We start from the raw sequence: 18,904 nt of genomic DNA on the forward strand, positions 1-18,904 counted from the left end.
CTCTTGCCTTCTCTCTGTCTTTCGGTCAGTCTGTTTGCCAGGTTACATACATATGTCACGCTAAGTCTCGATTTGGGAGGCTAAACTAATTTAAAAGTCAAATGTCCAATGGAATGACATCAGTTAATTTACTTAGGCGAAAGTTTTGCAAAGCGATGTCGCTTTGTTTATAAATTCATCGGTGTTTTTTGTCGCGGTCAAGATGTTTGGAATCGCTTGGTCTTCAAACATGTTTGCGTCGTTTATACAGCCATGGAGCCTGCCAGTTCCTTCTTGGTCGCTAATTTGTGTGTCCATATTTTTCGCTTTCCTTGCACATTTTTTGCTCTCAAGTTTTGTTTTGATGTGTCAGTCTTACCACCGCGTAAGGAACTTCGATGGCCCGCCAAGTCACTGGCTGAAAGGACACACGGATTGGGTGAGTACACTTTGGTATCACGTAATCATATGAAAAAAAGGAAAAAAAAGCAAGATAAAGCTATAATAGAAGCATTGCGTCAAAAGAGTAGGAGAGATCTCTCACATTCGAAAGGACTAAAAATTTAAAGTTTAAATGTATGCTTGCTCATCAAACACAAGCCTGAATTTTCTACCGAGATATGAAATCTTCCAATTTAAGCGATGTTTTAAACAAAAACAGTGGAACAATATCATAGAAGACAGATTTAGCTATTTGTAAGATAAGAAGTTTGTATTAATTCTTAAAAGCTTTTTGGAATAATTAATACGATCGTATACATGACTGCATTTTAATAACAAACGATTCTTTCGTGTTATCTTCATGACAGATAAATATTTTTGAATGTTCAGTTGCCATCACATGGACTTAATTCATTGAATTCGATTCGGCTCATGTGAAGTACGGCGTCTGAACGAGAATAAGCGTATACCGAAGCGAACACTCTCCCTTTATAATCCGGCTTAAGAACGAAACCAAAACCATGTTAAAATACGATGAACATTTTAAACTTTACTCAGGATCTAAGAGCGTAAACATTTCACACTTTCAACCCTTTAGGTGCCTATAGCCTAGTCGCCCAAACAACACAGCGCCAGCCGGCATTTTGAAGCCATAATACGTTTCATTTGAATAACACACGGCAAAACATTATTTTCAACATGCCCTGGGAGCATTCTGGATACTTCAGGTGAAGATTATTTATATGAAAGCAAAGTACTTTCAAATTTGGCCCCGGCAACCGTCCTTAAAACAGTCAAATCTTTCCTAAAAGTAGAGCTTTAAGTCGGTCGAATCTTTCCATAAAACAGAAATTATACTAAAAATACACTAAGTTTGGAAAAAAATGAAATTCTAGCTTTTTCAACGATTACCGCTGTCCGGCCGAACCAAAACTCCAATGCGTAATCTTAGCAGGTCCAACCTCGTTCCCAGGCCACTGAATAAGAAAAAGGATCCTGGGAAAGAGGTTGAGAAGTAACCAAACGGGAAGCGATCTCTATCACTGCAGTTTTAGTTTAAAGTGTCGTGGACCCTTTTGTTTTTGACGGGCTCGAGTTAAAGCGTCGACCGCGACCATTTTCTGACCCCTAATTTTGTGACGGAAAACAGGCCCAGATAATCTTTCAAAGTATATTTGTATAACGTCCAAAAATCGACTTTTTTCTAAGGGGTTAGTCCACGGTTTTCGGTCAAAAATGACCAAATTTTGAAGTCGACCTTTTTCACTCGTGTATGTCCCTAGGGATCTCAGCGTGTCGCAAAACGCCCTTGAGAATCATTTTTAAGTACAAATAACGCCCTAGCAAAGAATGTTCTGTTTATCTCTGACCCTGACTTCATCTTTTTTGGGCTATTTCTTTGTCTCTGGTCTCGTGGGAGGCCTAAAAAGTGTCTAAGGGGACGTTCTCGGACACACTGATTCGATTGGAAGCTTTTAAAAGAATATTTGTATTTTGTCCAAAAATCAACTTTTTTCTAAAGGGTTAGTCCAGGGTTTATGGTCAAAACTCACCAATTTTTAAAGTCGACCTTTTTCACTTGTGTATGTCCCTAGGGATCTTAGCGTGTCACAAAACCCCCTCGGGAATCATTTTTAAGTACAAATAAGGCCCTGACAAAAAATGTTCTTTTTATCTCTCACCCTGACTCCATCTTTTTGTAGCTATTTCTTTTTCTCTGGTCCCTTGGGACGCCTAAAAAGTGTCTCATAGGACGTTTTCGGACACACAGATTCGATTAGAAGCTTTTAAAAGAATATTTGTATTTTGTCCAAAAATCGACCTTTTTCTAATAGGTTAGTCAAAGGTTTTTGGTCAAAAATGACCAAATTTTTAAGTCCACCTCTTTCACTTGTTTATGTCCCTAGGGATCTCAGCGTGTCACAAAACGCCCTTGGGAATCATTTTTAAGTGCAAATAACGCCCTGGCAAAGAATTTTCTGTTTATCTCTAACCCTGACTTCATCTTTTTTGGGCTATTTCTTTGTCTCTGGTCTCTTGGGAGGACTAAAAAGTGTCTCAGGGGACGTTTTCGGAGACACTGATTCGATTGGAAGCTTTTAAAAGAATATTTGTATTTTGTCCAAAAATCGACTTTCTTCTTAAGGGTTAGTTCAGGGTTTTTGCTCAAAAATGACCAAATTTTGAAATCGACCTCTTTCACTTGTTTATGTCCCTAGGGATCTCAGCGTGTCACAAAACGCCCTTGGGAATCATTTTTAAGTGCAAATAAGGCCCTGACAAAGAATGTTCTGTTTATCTCTGACCCTTACGTCATCTTTTTGTAGCTGTTTCTTTGTCTCTGGTCCCTTGGTTGGCCTAAAAAGTGTCTCATAGGACGTTTTCGGACACACAGATTCGATTGGAAGCTTTGAAAAGAATATTTGTATTTTGTTCAAACATCGACTTTTTTCTAAGGGGTTAGTCCAGGGTTTTTGGTCAAAAATGACCAAATTTTAAAATCGACCTTTTTCACTTGTTTATGTCCCTAGGGATCTCAGTGTGTCACAAAAGGCCATTCAGAATTATTTTTAAGTCCGAATAAAGCCCTGACAAAGAATGTTCTGTTTATCTCTGACCCTGACTACATTTTTTTGGGCTATTTCTTTGTCTCTGGTCTCTTGGCAAGCCTAAAAAGTGTCTCAGGGGACGTTTTCGGACACACTGATTCGATTAGAAGCTTTTAAAAGAATATTTGTATCTTATTCAAAAATCGACTTTTTTCTAAGGGGTTAGTCCAGGGTTTTTTGTCAAAAATGACCAAACTTTGAAATCGACCTTTTTAACTTGTTTATGTCCCTAGGGATCTCAGCGTGTCACAAAACCCCCTTGGGAATCATTTTTAAGTGCAAATAAGGCCCTGACAAAGAATGTTCTGCTTATCTCTGACCCTGACTTCATCTTTTTTGGGCTATTTCTTTGTCTCTGGTCCCTTGGAAGGCCAAAAAAGTGACTCAGGAGACGTTTTTGGACACAGTGATTCGATTGGAAGCTTTTAAAAGAATATTTGTATTTTGTCCAAAAATCGACTTTTTTCTATAGGGTTAGTCCAGAGTTTTTACTCAAAAATGACCAAGTTTTGAAGTCGACCTTTTTCACTTGTGTATGTCCCTAGGGATCTCAGCGTGTCAAAAAAACACCTTGGGAATAATTTTTAAGTGCAAATAAAGCCCTGACAAAGAATATTCTTTTTATCTATCACCCTGACTTCATCTTTTTGTAGCTATTTCTTTTTGTCTGGTCCCTTGGGCGGCCTAAAAAGTGTGTAGGGGGACGTTTTCGGACACACTGATTCGATTAGAAGCTTTAAAAAGAATATTTGTATTTTTTCCAAAAATTGACTTTTTCCTAAGCGGTTAGTCCAGGGCTTTTGGTCAAAAATGACCAAGTTTTAAAGTCGGCCCTTTTTCACTTGTTTATGTCCTTAGGGATCTCAGCGTGTCACAAAAGGCCATTCAGAATTATTTTTAAGTGCGAATAAAGCCCTGACAAAGAGTGTTCTGTTTATCTCTGACCCTGACTTCATCTTTTTTGGGCTATTTCTTTGTCTCTGGTCCCTTTGGAGGCATAAAAAGTGTCTCAGGGGACGTTTTCGGACCCACTGATTCATTTGGAAGCTTTTAAAAGAATATTTGTATTTTGTCCAAAAATCAACTTTTTTCTAAAGGGTTAGTTCAGAGTTTTTGCTCAAAAATGACCAAATTTTGAAATCGACCTCTTTCACTTGTTTATGTCCCTAGGGATCTCAGCGTGTCACAAAACGCCCTTGGGAATCATTTTTAAGTGCAAATAACGCCCTGGCAAAGAATTTTCTGTTTATCTCTAACCCTGACTTCATCTTTTTTGGGCTATTTCTTTGTCTCTGGTCTCTTGGGAGGACTAAAAAGTGTCTCAGGGGACGTTTTCGGAGACACTGATTCGATTGGAAGCTTTTAAAAGAATATTTGTATTTTGTCCAAAAATCGACTTTTTTCTAAAGGGTTAGTTCAGGGTTTTTGCTCAAAAATGACCAAATTTTGAAATCGACCTCTTATGTCCCTAGGGATCTCAGCGTGTCACAAAACGCCCTTGGGAATCATTTTTAAGTGCAAATAAGGCCCTGACAAAGAATGTTCTGTTTATCTCTGACCCTTACGTCATCTTTTTGTAGCTGTTTTTTTGTCTCTGGTCCCTTGGGCGGCCTAAAAAGTGTCTCATAGGACGTTTTCGGACACACAGATTCGATTGGAAGCTTTGAAAAGAATATTTGTATTTTGTTCAAACATCGACTTTTTTCTAAGGGGTTAGTCCAGGGTTTTTGGTCAAAAATGACCAAATTTTAAAGTCGACCTTTTTCACTTGTTTATGTCCCTAGGGATCTCAGTGTGTCACAAAAGGCCATTCAGAATTATTTTTAAGTCCGAATAAAGCCCTGACAAAGAGTGTTCTGTTTATCTCTGACCCTGACTTCATCTTTTTTGGGCTATTTCTTTGTCTCTGGTCCCTTCAGAGACCTAAAAAGTGTCTCAGGGGACGTTTTCGGATACACTGATTCGATTGGAAGCTTGTAAAAGAATATTTGTATCTTGTTCAAAAATTGACTTTTTTCTAAAGGGTTAGTCCAGGGTTTTTGGTCAAAAATGACCAAGTTTTTAAGTCAACCTTTTTTACTTGTTTAGGTCCCTAGGGATCTCTGCGTGTAACAAAACGCCCTTGGGAATCATTTTTAAGTGCAAATAAGGCCCTGACAAAGAATGTTCTGTTTATCTCTAGCCATGACTTCATTTTTTTTGGGCTATTTCTTTGTCTCTGGTCTCTTGGCAAGCCTAAAAAGTGTCTCAGGGGACGTTTTCTTACACACTGATTCGATTAGAAGCTTTTAAAAGAATATTTGTATCTTGTCCAAAAATCGACTTTTTTCTAAGGGGTTAGTCCAGGGTTTTTTGTCAAAAATGACCAAACTTTGAAATCGACCTTTTTAACTTGTTTATGTCCCTAGGGATCTCAGCGTGTCACAAAACGCCCTTGGGAATCATTTTTAAGTGCAAATAAGGCCCTGACAAAGAATGTTCTGTTTATCTCTGACCATGACTTCATCTTTTTTGGGCTATTTCTTTGTCTCTCGCCCCTTGGAAGGCCAAAAAAGTGACTCAGGAGACGTTTTTGGACACAGTGATTCGATTGGAAACTTTTAAAAGAATATTTGTATTTTGTCCAAAAATCGACTTTTTTCTATAGGGTTAGTCCAGAGTTTTTACTCAAAAATGACCAAGTTTTGAAGTCGACCTTTTTCACTTGTGTATGTCCCTAGGGATCTCAGCGTGTCAAAAAAACACCTTGGGAATCATTTTTAAGTGCAAATAAAGCCCTGACAAAGAATATTCTTTTTATCTATCACCCTGATTTCATCTTTTTGTAGCTATTTCTTTTTGTCTGGTCCCTTGGGCGGCCTAAGAAGTGTGTAGGGGGACGTTTTCGGACACACTGATTCAATTGGAAGCTTTAAAAAGAATATTTGTATTTTTTCCAAAAATCGACTTTTTCCTAAGCGGTTAGTCCAGGGTTTTTGGTCAAAAATGACCAAATTTTAAAGTCGGCCATTTTCACTTGTTTATGTCCCTAGGGATCTCAGCGTGTCACAAAAGGCCATTCAGAATTATTTTTAAGTGCGTATAAAGCCCTGACAAAGAGTGTTCTGTTTATCTCTGACCCTGACTTCATCTTTTTTGGGCTATTTCTTTGTCTCTGGTCCCTTTGGAGGCATAAAAAGTGTCTCAAGGGACGTTTTCGGATACACTGATTCGATTGGAAGCTTTTAAAAGAATATTTGTATCTTGTTCAAAAATCGACTTTTTTCTACAGGGTTAGTCCAGGGTTTTTGGTCAAAAATGACCACGTTTTGAAGTCAACCTTTTTTACTTGTTTAGGTCCCTAGGGATCTCTGCGTGTCACAAAACGCCCTTGGAAATCATCTTTAAGTGCAAATAAGGCCCTGATAAAGAATGTTCTGTTTATCTCTGACCGTGACTTTATCTTTTTTAGGCTATTTCTTTCTGTCTGGTCCCTTGGGAGGCCTAAAAAGTGTCTTAGGGGACGTTTTCGGACACACTTATTCGATTGGAAGCTTTTAAAAGAATATTTGTATCTTGTTCAAAAATCGACTTTTTTCTAAAGGGTTAGTCCAGGGTTTTTTGTCAAAAATGACCAAATTTTGAAGTCGACCTTTTTCACTTGTTTATGTTCCTAGGGATCTCAGCGTGTCACAAAACGCTCTTGGAAATCATTTTTAAGTGCAAATAAGGCCCTGACAAAGAATGTTTCTTTTATCTCTTACCCTGACTTCATCTTTTTTGGGCTATTTCTTTTTGTCTGGTCCCTTGGGAGGCCTAAAAAGTGTCTCAAGGGACGTTTTCGGACACACTTATTCGATTGGAAGCTTTTAAAAGAATATTTGTATCTTATTCAAAAATCGACTTTTTTCTAAGGGGTTAGTCCAGGGTTTTTGATCAAAAATGACCAAATTTTAAAAGTCGACCTTTTTCACTTGTTTATGTTCCTAGGGATCTCAGCGTGTCACAAAACGCCCTTGGAAATCATTTTTAAGTGCAAATAAGGCCCTGACAAAGAATGTTCTGTTTATCTCTGACCCTGACTTCATCTTTTTTGGCCTTTTTCTTTGTCTCTCGTCCCTTGGGAGGCCAAAAAAGTGTCTCAGGGGACGTTTTTGGACACAGTGATTCGATTGGAAGCTTTTAAAAGAATATTTGTATTTTGTCCAAAAATCGACTTTTTTCTATAGGGTTAGTCCAGAGTTTTTACTCAAAAATGACCAAATTTTGAAGTCGACCTTTTTCACTTGTGTATGTCGCTAGGGATCTCAGCGTGTCAAAAAACCCCCTTGGGAATCATTTTTAAGTGCAAATAAAGCCCTGACAAAGAATATTCTTTTTATCTCTCACCCTGACTTCATCTTTTTGTAGCTATTTCTTTGTCTCTGGTCCCTTGGGAGGCCTAAAAAGTGTGTAGGGAGACGTTTTCGGACACACTGATTCAATTGGAAGCTTTAAAAAGAATATTTGTATTTTTTCCAAAAATCGACTTTTTCCTAAGCGGTTAGTCCAGGGTTTTTGGTCAAAAATGACCAAATTTTGAAATCGACCTTTTTCACTTGTTTATGTCCCTAGGGATCTCAGTGTGTCACAAAAGGCCATTCAGAATTATTTTTAAGAGCGAATAACGCCCTGACAAAGAGTGTTCTGTTTATCTCTGACCCTGACTTCATCTTTTTTGGGCTATTTCTTTGTCTCTGGTCCCTTGGGAGGCCTAAAAACTGTCTTAGGGGACGTTTTCGGACACACTGATTCGATTGGAAGCTTTTAAAAGAATATTTGTATTTTGTCCAAAAATCGACTTTTTTCTAAGGGATTAGTCCAGGGGTTTTGGTCAAAACTCACCAAATTTTGAAGTCGACCTTTTTCACTTGTTTATGTCCCTAAGGATCTCAGCGTGTCACAAAACGCCCTTAGGAATCGTTTTTAAGTGCAAATAAGGCCCTGACAAGAAATGTTCTGTTTATCTCTGACCCTGACTTCATCTTTTTTGGGCTATTTCTTTGTGTCTTGTCCCTTGGGAGGCCTAAAAGGTGTCTCAAGGGACGTTTTTGGAAACACTGATTCGATTGGAAGCTTTTAAAAGAATATTTGTATTTTGTCCAAAAATCGATTTTTCTCTAAGGGGTTTTTGCTCAAAAATGTGTAAATTTTGGAGTCGACCTTTTTCACTTGTTTATGTCCCTTGGGATGTCAGCGTGTCACAAAACGCCCTTGGGAATCATTTTTAAGTTCAAATAAGGCCCTGACAAAGAATGTTCTGTTTATCTCTGACCCTGACCTCATCTTTTTTGGGCTATTTCTTTGTCTCTTTTCCGTTGGGAGGTTTAAAAAGTGTCTCAGGGGACGTTTTCGGAGACACTGATTCGATTGGAAGCTTTTAAAAACATATTTGTGTTTTGTCCAAAAATTGACTTTTTTCTAAGGGGTTAGTCCAGGGTTTTTGGTCAAAACTCACCAAATTTTGAAGTCGACCTTTATCACTTGTTTATGTCCCTAGGGATCTCAGCGTGTCGCAAAACGCCCTTGGGAATCATTTTTAAGTGCAAATAAGGCCCTGACAAAGAATGTTTTGTTTATCTGTGACCATGACTTTATCTTTTTCGGGCTATTTCTTTGTCTCTGGTCCCTTGGGAGTCTTAAAAAGTGTCTCAGGGGACGTTTACGGACACACTGATTCGATTGGAAGCTTTTAAAAGAATATTTGTATTTTGTTCAAAAATTGAGTTTTTTCTAAGGGGTTAGTCCAGGGTTTTTGGTCAAAAATGACCAAATTTGAAAGTCGACCTTTTTCACTTGTTTATGTCCCTAGGGATCTCAGCGTGTCACAAAACGCCCTTGGGAATCATTTTTAAGTGCAAATAAGGCCCTGACAAAGAATGTTCTGTTTACCTCTGACCATGACTTTATCTTTTTTGGGCTATTTCTTTGTCTTTGGTCCCTTAGGAAGCTAAAAAAGTGTCACAGGGGACGTTTTCGGAGACACTGATTCGATTGGAAGCTTTTAAAAGAATATTTGTACTGTGTCCAGAAATCGACTTTTTTCTAAGGGGTTAGTCCAGGGTTTTTGGTCAAAAATGACCAAATTTTAAAGTCGACGTTTTTCACTTGTTTATGTCGCTAGAGATCTCAGCGTGTCACAAAACGCCCTTGTGAATCATTTTTAATTGCAAATAAGGCCCTGACAAAAAATGTTCTGTTTATCTCTGACCCTGACTTCATCTTTTGTGGGCTATTTCTTTGTGTCTTGTCCCTTGGGAGGCCTAAAAAGTGTATTTGGACACATAGATTCGATTGGAAGCTTTTAATAGAATATTTTTATTTTGTCCAAAAATCTATTTTTCTCAAAGGGGTTTTTGCTGAAAAATGACCTAATTTTGAAGTCGACCTTTTTTACTTGTTTATGTCCCTAGGGATCTCAGCGGATCACAAAACGCCCTTGGGAATCATTTTTAAGTGCAAATAAGGCCCTGACAAAGAATTTTCTGTTTATCTCTGACCATGACTTCATCTTTTTTGGGCTATTTGTTTGTCTTAGGTCCCTTAGGAGGCTTAAAAAGTTTCTCAGGGGACGTTTTCGGACACACTGATTCGATTGGAAGCTCTTAAAAGAATATTTGTATTTTGTCCAAAAATCGACTTTTTTATAAGGGGTTAGTCCAGTGTTTTTGCCAAAAAATGACGAAATTTTGAAGTCAGCAATGTTTACTTGTTTATGTCCGTAGGGATCTCAGCATTTAAGTGGAAATAACGTCCTGACAAAGAATTTTCTGTTTATATCTCAGCTTGACTTCATCTTTTGTGGGCTATTTCTTTGTTCGTGGTCGCTTGGGAGGGCTAAAAAGTGTGTCAGGGGACGAGTTCAGACACATTGATGCGATATGAAGCTTTTAAAAGAATATTTGTAATTGGTCCAAAAATCGACTTTTTTCGAAGGGGTTAGTCCAGTGTTTTTGCTAAAAAATGACCAAATTTGGAAGTCAGCATTGTTTACTTGTTTATGTCCTTAGGGATCTCAGTGTGTCCCAAAACGCCCTTGGGAATCATTTTTAAGTCGAAATAACGTCCTGACAAAGAATTTTTTGTTGATCTCTCAGCCTGACTTCATCTTTTGTGGGCTATTTCTTTGTTCGTGGTCGCTTGGGAGGGCTAAAAAGTGTGTTAGGGGACGTTTTCAGACAGATTGATTCGATTGGAAGCTTTTGAAAGAATATTTGTATTTTGTCCAAAAATCGACTTTTTTCTAAGGGGTTAATCCAGGGTTTTTTGTCAAAAATGACCAAAATTCATAGTCGACCTTTTTCACTTGTTTATGTCCCTAGGGATCTCAGCGTGTCGCAAAACGCCCTTGGGAATCATTTTTAAGTGGAAATAACGTCCTGACAAAGAATTTTTTGTTTAACTCTTAGCCTGACTCATCTTTATTGGGCTATTTCTTTGTTTGTGGTCCCTTGGGAGGGTAAAAAAGTGTCTCAGGGGACGTTTTCGGACAGATTGATTCGATTGGAAGCTTTTAAAAGAATATTTGCATTTTGTCCAAAAATCGACTTTTTTCTAAGGAATTAGTCCATGGTTTTTGGTCAAAAATGACTAAATTTTTAAGTTGGCATTTTTACGTTCCTAGGCATCTTCGCGTGTCGAATAAATGCAAGGAGAATGATTTTTAAGGTCAAATAACGCCCTGACAAGGAATTTCCTTTTTAACCCTGACTCTATTGGGATATTTTTTTTTCTCTGTTCCCTTGGGAGGCCTTTAAAGATTCTCAGGGGATGTTTTTGGACACACTGATTCGATTGGAAGCTTTTTAAAGAATATTTGCGGGGGCCAAAAGATCGACTTTTTCCAAGAGGTTAGGCCACGGTTTTTGTCAAAAACGATCAAATTTGGAAGTCCGAAGTTTTCACTCGTTTATTTCCCTAGGGATCTCTGCCTGTCGAAAAAATTCCCTGGGAGTCATTTTATAGTGCAAATAACGCCCTGACAAAGACGTTTCTATTTAACCCTTACCCTGACTTTTATCTTTTGTGGGCTATTTCTTTGTTGCTGCATGGGCTATAGGAAACATGTGTTTCGTTTAAATAAAGACCTCATTTATCAGAAAAGCCTAAATACTACTTCATTGTGAGTAATTCAACTTTATTTGAGATAAATGTAATATTTATTTAGTCAAAACCCATGCTTCCTATAGCCAATGGTCGCTGGTCCCCTGGGAGGCCTTAAAAGTGTCTCCAGGGACGTTTTGAGACACACTGATTCATTTTCGAAGCTTTTTAAAGAATATTTGTTGTTGGTCCAGATATCGACTTTTTTGCCAAGGTGTATGTCCCCATACCCCCCTTGATGTGAAGTCTTGGTCATCTTCGCTCGTGAAGGACGAACGTTATGTCCAGGGTTTTGGGTCAAAAATGATCAAAATTTTGAAGTGGACATTTTTTACTAGTTTGTGTCCGTTGGGATCTCGGGGTGTCTTGGGAATCATTTTAAGTGTAAATAACACCTAATCGTAAAACTCCATGAAATTAGACCAAAATCGTAGTCTATAAAGTATTAGGATAAAAATTGGACCGAAATCCATAGTGTAAAGTGTTAGGATGAAAATAAGGCCAAAATCCATAGTGTATAGTGTTAGGATGAAAATTAGGCCAAAATCCATAGTGTATAGTGTAAGGATGAAAATAAGGTCAAAGTCCATAGTGCATAGTGTGAGGATGAAAATTAGGCCAAAATCCATAGTGTATAGTGTAAGGATGAAAAGTGGGCCAAATCCATAGTGTATAGTATTAGAATGAAAATTAGGTCAAAATCCATAGTGCATAGTGTAAGGATGTAAATTAGGCCAAAATCCATAGTGTATAGTGTAAGGATGAAAAGTGGGCCAAATCCATAGTGTATAGTATTAGAATGAAAATTAGGTCAAAATCCATAGTGCATAGTGTAAGGATGAAAATTAGGCCAAAATCCATAGTGTATAGTGTAAGGATGAAAAGTGGGCCAAATCCATAGTGTATAGTATTAAAATGAGAATTAGGTCAAAATCCATAGTGCATAGTGTAAGGATGAAAATTAGGCCAAAATCCATAGTGCATAGTGTAAGGATGAAAATTAGGTCAAAATCCATAGTACATAGTGTAAAGATGAAAATTAGGTCAAAATCCATAGTGCATAGTGTAAGGATGAAAATTAGGCCAAAATCCATAGTGTATAGTGTAAGGATGAAAATTAGGCCAAAATCCATAGTGTATAGTGTAAGGATGAAAAGTGGGCCAAATCCATAGTATATAGTATTAGAATGAAAATTAGGTCAAAGTCCATAGTGCATAGTGTGAGGATGAAAATTAGGCCAAAATCCATAGTGTATAGTGTAAGGATGAAAAGTGGGCCAAATCCATAGTGTATAGTATTAGAATGAAAATTAGGTCAAAATCCATAGTGCATAGTGTAAGGATGTAAATTAGGCCAAAATCCATAGTGTATAGTGTAAGGATGAAAAGTGGGCCAAATCCATAGTGTATAGTATTAGAATGAAAATTAGGTCAAAATCCATAGTGCATAGTATAAGGATGAAAATAAGGCCAAAATCCATATTGTTTAGTGTAAGGATGAAAAGTGGGCCAAAATCCATAGTGTATAGTATTAAAATGAGAATTAGGTCAAAATCCATAGTGCATAGTGTAAGGATGAAAATTAGGTCAAAATCCATAGTGCATAGTGTAAAGATGAAAATTAGGTCAAAATCCATAGTGCATAGTGTAAGGATGAACATTAGGCCAAAATCCATAGTGTATAGTGTAAGGATGAAAATTAGGCCAAAATCCATAGTGCATAGTGTAAGGATGAAAATTAGGTCAAAATCCATAGTGCGTAGTGTAAGGATGAAAATTAGGTCAAAATCCATAGTGTATAGTATTAGAATGAAAATTAGGCCAAAATCCACAGTGTATAGTGTAAGGATGAAAAGTGGGCCAAAATCCATAGTGTATAGTATTAGAATGAAAATTAGGCCAAAATCCATAGTGAATAATGTAAGGATGAAAAATGGGCCAAAATCCATAGTGTATAGTATTAGAATGAAAATTAGGCCAAAGTCCATAGTGTTTAGTTTTATAGTATAAGAATGAAAATTAGGCCAAAATCCATGGTGTATAGTATTAGGGTGGAAATTAGGCCAAAATCCATAGTCTATAGTATTAGGATGGAAATTAGGCCAAAACGCATAGTCTATAGTATTAGGATGAATATTAGACCAAATCGTTTGTCTTACCTCACAGGCAACGTTTGATGGCAATGGCTTAAAATTCCATGTTGAGTGTGCAACAAAGTATAAAACGGCATATTCTCTGTGGTTTGGCCCTCTCCGAGCAGCTCTAGTCCTCTGTCATCCAGATTCACTCAAGCTTATACTTTCCAGCCACGTGCCAAAGGAGGAGTTTGTCTATAGCCTCATTGTACCCTTTACTGGTAAGATGCTTCAATAAATGGAACGGAATTTATGCTTATTTATTTATTCCAGAAACCACGAGGATTATAAAAAAAATATGTTTCTATGTTTCTTGTCAAGATTCACGTTTGAATGTGTTACGTTAAATGTGGGTCAACAAGATACAAAGTTGAAGAAAAAAAAGAGAGAAAATCAAAGATTACAGCTGTTAAAGATTAATAATGATTTAAAAGAATTCTTTTAATTTTTTGAAGCAGCATTTTTCAAAGGAATGAACTAGTCATTTCAGAATTAGGTGAATCAAAACACGCATAACCGCCTTTCAAAACGCGTTCGAAGATAGTTTGTTCTTAGTGACTTATTATTATTACACCAGACGACCTACCAGACGCATATCCAGACACTCAACCATTTCTCCCAGGTTCATGTCAGACGCATTATGCGTCTCTAATATAAAAAACTCATTAAATGCATTTTTGTGCTAATAGGAAAGAGCTTAACGATTGTCAGTGGTAACCGCTGGCAGCAAATGAGGAAGCTGTTGACTCCAGCTTTTCATGCCGACGTCTTGAAGCCTTACACAAAGTTATTCCAGGAATCCACTACAATCTTATTGGTAAGTCACACCCGTGTGGGGAGGGCGGTAGCATTATCCAATTTATGTGCTACTAAAGACACACCTTTTTACTATGGCATTTCGCTCCTGATTGATTTTTTGATTTTTCTTTTTTAAGTAGTTTTATATACATTTTTTTACATTTTACATTTTATGGTATATATTTTTACTTTTAATCACAACTTATTATAATCGAAGTAATACTCCTATTGTTAAACATATAGATATAAAATGACATATCGTAAATATAGTAGATAGGTAGATATAGAATATATAGAGGATTCGTCATTTCAATACTGCTGTCACACGTAATATATATACATATTGTGCTTTTGTGATTATTGTAATGCGCATTGGATCATCTTGTCTTGGAAAATGCACAATATAAGCGAATAAATTATTAAATTATTAAATTATGAGGGGATGGTTGTTCTCCTGTGTAAAAGTTATACAGGTAAATGCAGCCCGAAGTTAGAGCCATTTAGGCCTCAAAAAGGCTTGCCTTAAGTTCTAAGTTTTGCTTGAGGGACTGAACATTTTAAGAAGTTGGTCTCAAATAGGGTATGAAAAAATGACCTGGTCAGAGTTAACTTCTTCCGAAGGCAACTTTTGTGACAAAGAATGATTGGACTGCGGGGTAGGGAGGGGTATGGAAGCTTTCTCCCATGCCTAAAGCAATCGTTCTGTTTGATTCAGTCCCAGATTCCGTGACTTTGAGATGCCTGATATGGAGCCTGCATCTGAAATTAATAGGGCGACGTTTTGAGCTCTTGCGCCGCACAGTCCACCCAAACGTTCGGAGCAATGGCCTTCTCCTTGCCCCCCCCCCCCCCCCCCCTCCCATCATCCAATCTGCTTTGATCCAGCGTTGAACAATTTTGATCGCAAAGGTATTTTGAATGGTTCCCAAACCTTTAAAAACATTTACATTTTTGACCAATATAAATATCTTACTTGAAAACCCTGCTTGAATACTAAGTTGAGCTTTGATGTCGTAATGCTTCTGACCAGACGGAAGCACATTCAATTCTCAGTTTCCATCAACTCCCTACTCCCCAGCAGTAGCTCTTGTTTCCTCATACACCAATTTCTTTCAGGACAAGTGGGCTCGGCATCCAGAAGAAATGGAATGTTTCCGGGACCTTGGCTTAATGGCTCTCGACTCCACCCTCAAATGCGCTTTCAGCTTCAACAGCAACTGCCAGACAAATGTGTAAGTGCGGTACTTTTGCACTTAATTGATGTTCTGTGTTTTAAACTCCAGTCAATCGATCTGACGTACATTTTGCATAAAAATGAATTTCCTCAGGATACAGGATCCATTCACCCAAAGTCTTACTGCGGTATCTAAAGCAATGATAAAGAGACTTATGTAAGTACAATAGTATGTTTGTAATTAAAGCATATAAGAATATCAGATCATATTAAACTAAATATTTACTGTAAATGATCTAAACATTCTGCCCACCCTTTGACAAATTCCCGTATACAGCTGTATGTCTAATAAACTGAAGCCTCAAATATAGTTTTCTAGTGAAAACAATTAACTTTTGTTCCCCATCTTGATTTTAGAATCTAACCAAATGGCTCTGTCCAATCAACGACCTGAATATAACAATCAATCCAGTGAAAGAGAGAATATTTGCCTGCAAATAGAATTTTTATCCCTCCCCCTGATCTTCTGATACAAGCTAGCAATAATATCATTGTTATGGACAGAGAAGGGGGCTGTGGGATTGTTACATGGTTCCCCTCCCCCTCCTAGCATAATTTGTGATCAATCTATTAGTTTATTGGCATTAAGTAACAATGATTGTAAATTAAAGGAACGACCATTGTAAATTACTGTAAACTCATGAGTATTTTTCTTTAATTTGTATCATTGTTATGCTCGGGTAGAAGCGTGCTTTGCCATTTTGGGTTGTTGTCCACAGCCATTTCTCTCCAGATTTTCAGATGCTAGCAAACTAGCACAGCGTGCGCAGCACCTGTTGATGTTTCATTACTTGCATATTAACGGGAAGCGTGAAGAAACGTTTAAGTTCATAAACGTCCCATCGTTTATTTGTCATGCACATTCACTTAATAGTATTGCAGTCTCAGCCTTAACAAAATAGACTCCTCACCTAGGTTCGACTCCTGATGTGAGCACTCGGATTTTTTTTTTTCCGAGTATGCCTGTGTTGCTTTGATCATGAATAATAGATCATTTTCAATAACTTTTTTGTTTCGGTAATTGGTCGTAATTCAATGTAAGTAACTTCAAAAGATTCTGTATGATATTCTCCCTATAACTCCGCATTCCCTGTAATACTTTTGTTGTACAGTACACCTATTCTGCACCCAGACTGGATCTTCCGGTGGACCCAAGACGGTAGAGACTTTTATCGTAACTGCGATGCAGCTCACAAAATAGCAGAGGAAATAATAAGAAGAAGGCGAAAGACTCTGGAAGACAAGGTACGCAAGATGATTTATAACTTAACGACTCGGCCATGGAGTTTTACAAAGCTTAGACACTAGAAAAATGTAAAGGATCATCCTTCATACAAGACCAACGGTCTCGTCTATACCATTAATCTTTGAAAAACCATTTATCTTTGAAATTGTAACTTAGCAGCACATCTTGTAACATCAATTTGTTTTCTTCGGTTGACCAACTGCCCCATGTAAGCCCCTGACTCCGGTATCCTATTGTAATATCTAGTCTCTATGTTAAAGAGTTATCCTTAAGGCCTGATCCATTTGATGCTTTTCATAAACGTACCGAGGCTAATTCAAGCAGCCACACCCCGATCTTAAAACGTTTTGCTTTTAACCGAAGAAATGAAACTGTAGGTGTATTCGAGACCGTAAATAAGCCGTAAAAGTGACACACATACTTATTTTGGAAATGGATCCGTTTTTGTCCATAATATTCGCTCAAGATTTAAAATACTTTTTAACAAGGCGAAAAAAAAAGTTAAAAGAAGTTATTTTTCTCAGTTTAACTTTTTTAGCCGTGGAAGTGGTATTTTAGATTCGTTTTTATTCAACATTTTCGGTATTTTTTCTTTTCCTTATATTAGGGTTTTTGATCGTTTTGGTGAGAAGATAATGAAAAGCGTACAAATCGTTTGCAATTTCAAACCAAAACGCTTTACGCAAAACGCTTTTAGTTCCATCTAAGATCATATGCACTTATTTAAAGAATTGTTTGATTGATTCACAGGGCGCCCAGGACAACCACAGGAAAAAACACCTAGACATGGTTGATATTATCCTTGCAATCAAGGTAGTTATCGATCTTTCATACTTGTGGGAAAATATTTCTGATTACTTAAGTTAATGGTTTCAAAACGCGGCCTCTTGAATTATTAAACCGCAAATCCATTGTTTGATAAAAATGTCTTCATTCTGAATTCGACGTTAGTAGAAATGTGATGTATGAACGTGTCAGATCCAGGAATAATCTGTTTCGCTAACAAAACCAGTTACGTCACAGACAAATTGACACAACAGCTCCGGCCCCACCCCTCTCCTGCAATTGTTTATAAAATATAATTGCCAGCTGCCTACTGGCCACAGGATGAAGACGGTAATGGTCTGACTGACGAAGAGATAAGAGCAGAAGTGGTCACTTTTTTCGCAGCTGGACAAGACACTGTAGCATCTGGTAACAAATTTTACTTTTTGCATGCATTTTGAACCAATAGGTCATTTGCGAGTTGCTGTGAACCTCACTATGAAAGCGAGGCTAAATGCGAAACTTTTCATTTGAAAATTAGTTTTGTTTGCATATGAATGAAAACTAATTTTCATAACAAAAACTTTGCACTTAGCCTCGCTTTCATAATGAGGTTCAAAGCAAATCGGAAATGGTCTATTCTTCTCACAATCTATCGTCATTTTTGGCGGGATGGAGGGGGGGGGGGGGTGGGCAGAGAAATCGTTTAAGCATAGAACAGTTCAGAAAATTGCTGTTGTGTTATTCATCACAGTGATTACCTCTTTTTAGGTATGCCTAAACGAAAAATGGTTGAACATCTGCAACGTTACACTGAAACCCTTTAACGCCTTATATCAATAAACACATTCTCCTCTCTGTTCTACTTATATTTCTTATGTTACTAGTGTGAAGAATTTGGGTAGTTATCAAGACATTTCATATTTGGTGTTAATTTCCCATATTTTCATAACCCGATATTTTCATAACACGATGGTCACTATTAAGGCTCAAAGCTCTCAAAGAAAAGACTTTGGACCAGCCTAACTTAGTATTTTCAAGAGACTATGAGGAAAGAGAGCGAATCCCTGTGCCCCATGATAATTATTTTCAATCTTTTTTTCGTTCGCGCCATGCTATTTTGAGTTTAAAATTAAATGACGCAAACAAAAATAGATTGAAAAAAATTTTCATAGGAAGAGGGGCATGTATGGGGGATTCGCTCTCTTACCTCATAGTCTCTTGGTATTTTCCATCTGATAAGGAATCTCGTGGACATTGTACAATCTTGCCTTATTCCCGGAACATCAGAAGGAATGCCAAGAGGAAGCTGATGAAGTTTTTGGTGACAAAAAAGAACTTGAATGGTAAAGTCAAAATTCTGCTTATTTTTTGCCTGCCTTGTAGCCGGCCTTTTCTCTTATTATGCAAACCAGTGAGCGAAGGAAATTAATTAGTTAACATTAACCAGTGCATTAATGCATTATGCATGCATTAACCAGTTAATGCATGCATATTTTTAACTTAAGTTAGATACACGACCTCACAATTGCAAGCAATTCTGTTGCTGATGATGTTTTTGTTGTTGTTGTAGTAG

General features: G+C 37.5%; 1 protein-coding gene across 1 annotated transcript in view; it reads left to right on the forward strand.

Annotated features, from left to right (window-relative positions):
* The window catches only part of LOC146475270 (cytochrome P450 4F1-like), a 25,389-nt gene continuing 6,485 nt past the window's right edge, over positions 1-18,904 (forward strand). Inside the window, exons 1-9 of the mRNA XM_085115646.1 lie at positions 1-418; positions 13,317-13,506; positions 13,975-14,102; positions 15,200-15,315; positions 15,412-15,474; positions 16,430-16,562; positions 17,314-17,376; positions 17,670-17,757; positions 18,572-18,674. Coding sequence (XP_084971772.1) covers positions 203-418; positions 13,317-13,506; positions 13,975-14,102; positions 15,200-15,315; positions 15,412-15,474; positions 16,430-16,562; positions 17,314-17,376; positions 17,670-17,757; positions 18,572-18,674 — 1,100 coding nt within the window. The 5' untranslated portion in view covers positions 1-202. The remainder of the gene's footprint in view (positions 419-13,316; positions 13,507-13,974; positions 14,103-15,199; positions 15,316-15,411; positions 15,475-16,429; positions 16,563-17,313; positions 17,377-17,669; positions 17,758-18,571; positions 18,675-18,904) is intronic.

This window comes from Pavona decussata, unplaced genomic scaffold, assembly GCF_977016875.1.
Source record: "Pavona decussata unplaced genomic scaffold, jaPavDecu1.1 SCAFFOLD_84, whole genome shotgun sequence".
Classification (NCBI taxonomy): Eukaryota; Metazoa; Cnidaria; class Anthozoa; order Scleractinia; family Agariciidae; genus Pavona; species Pavona decussata.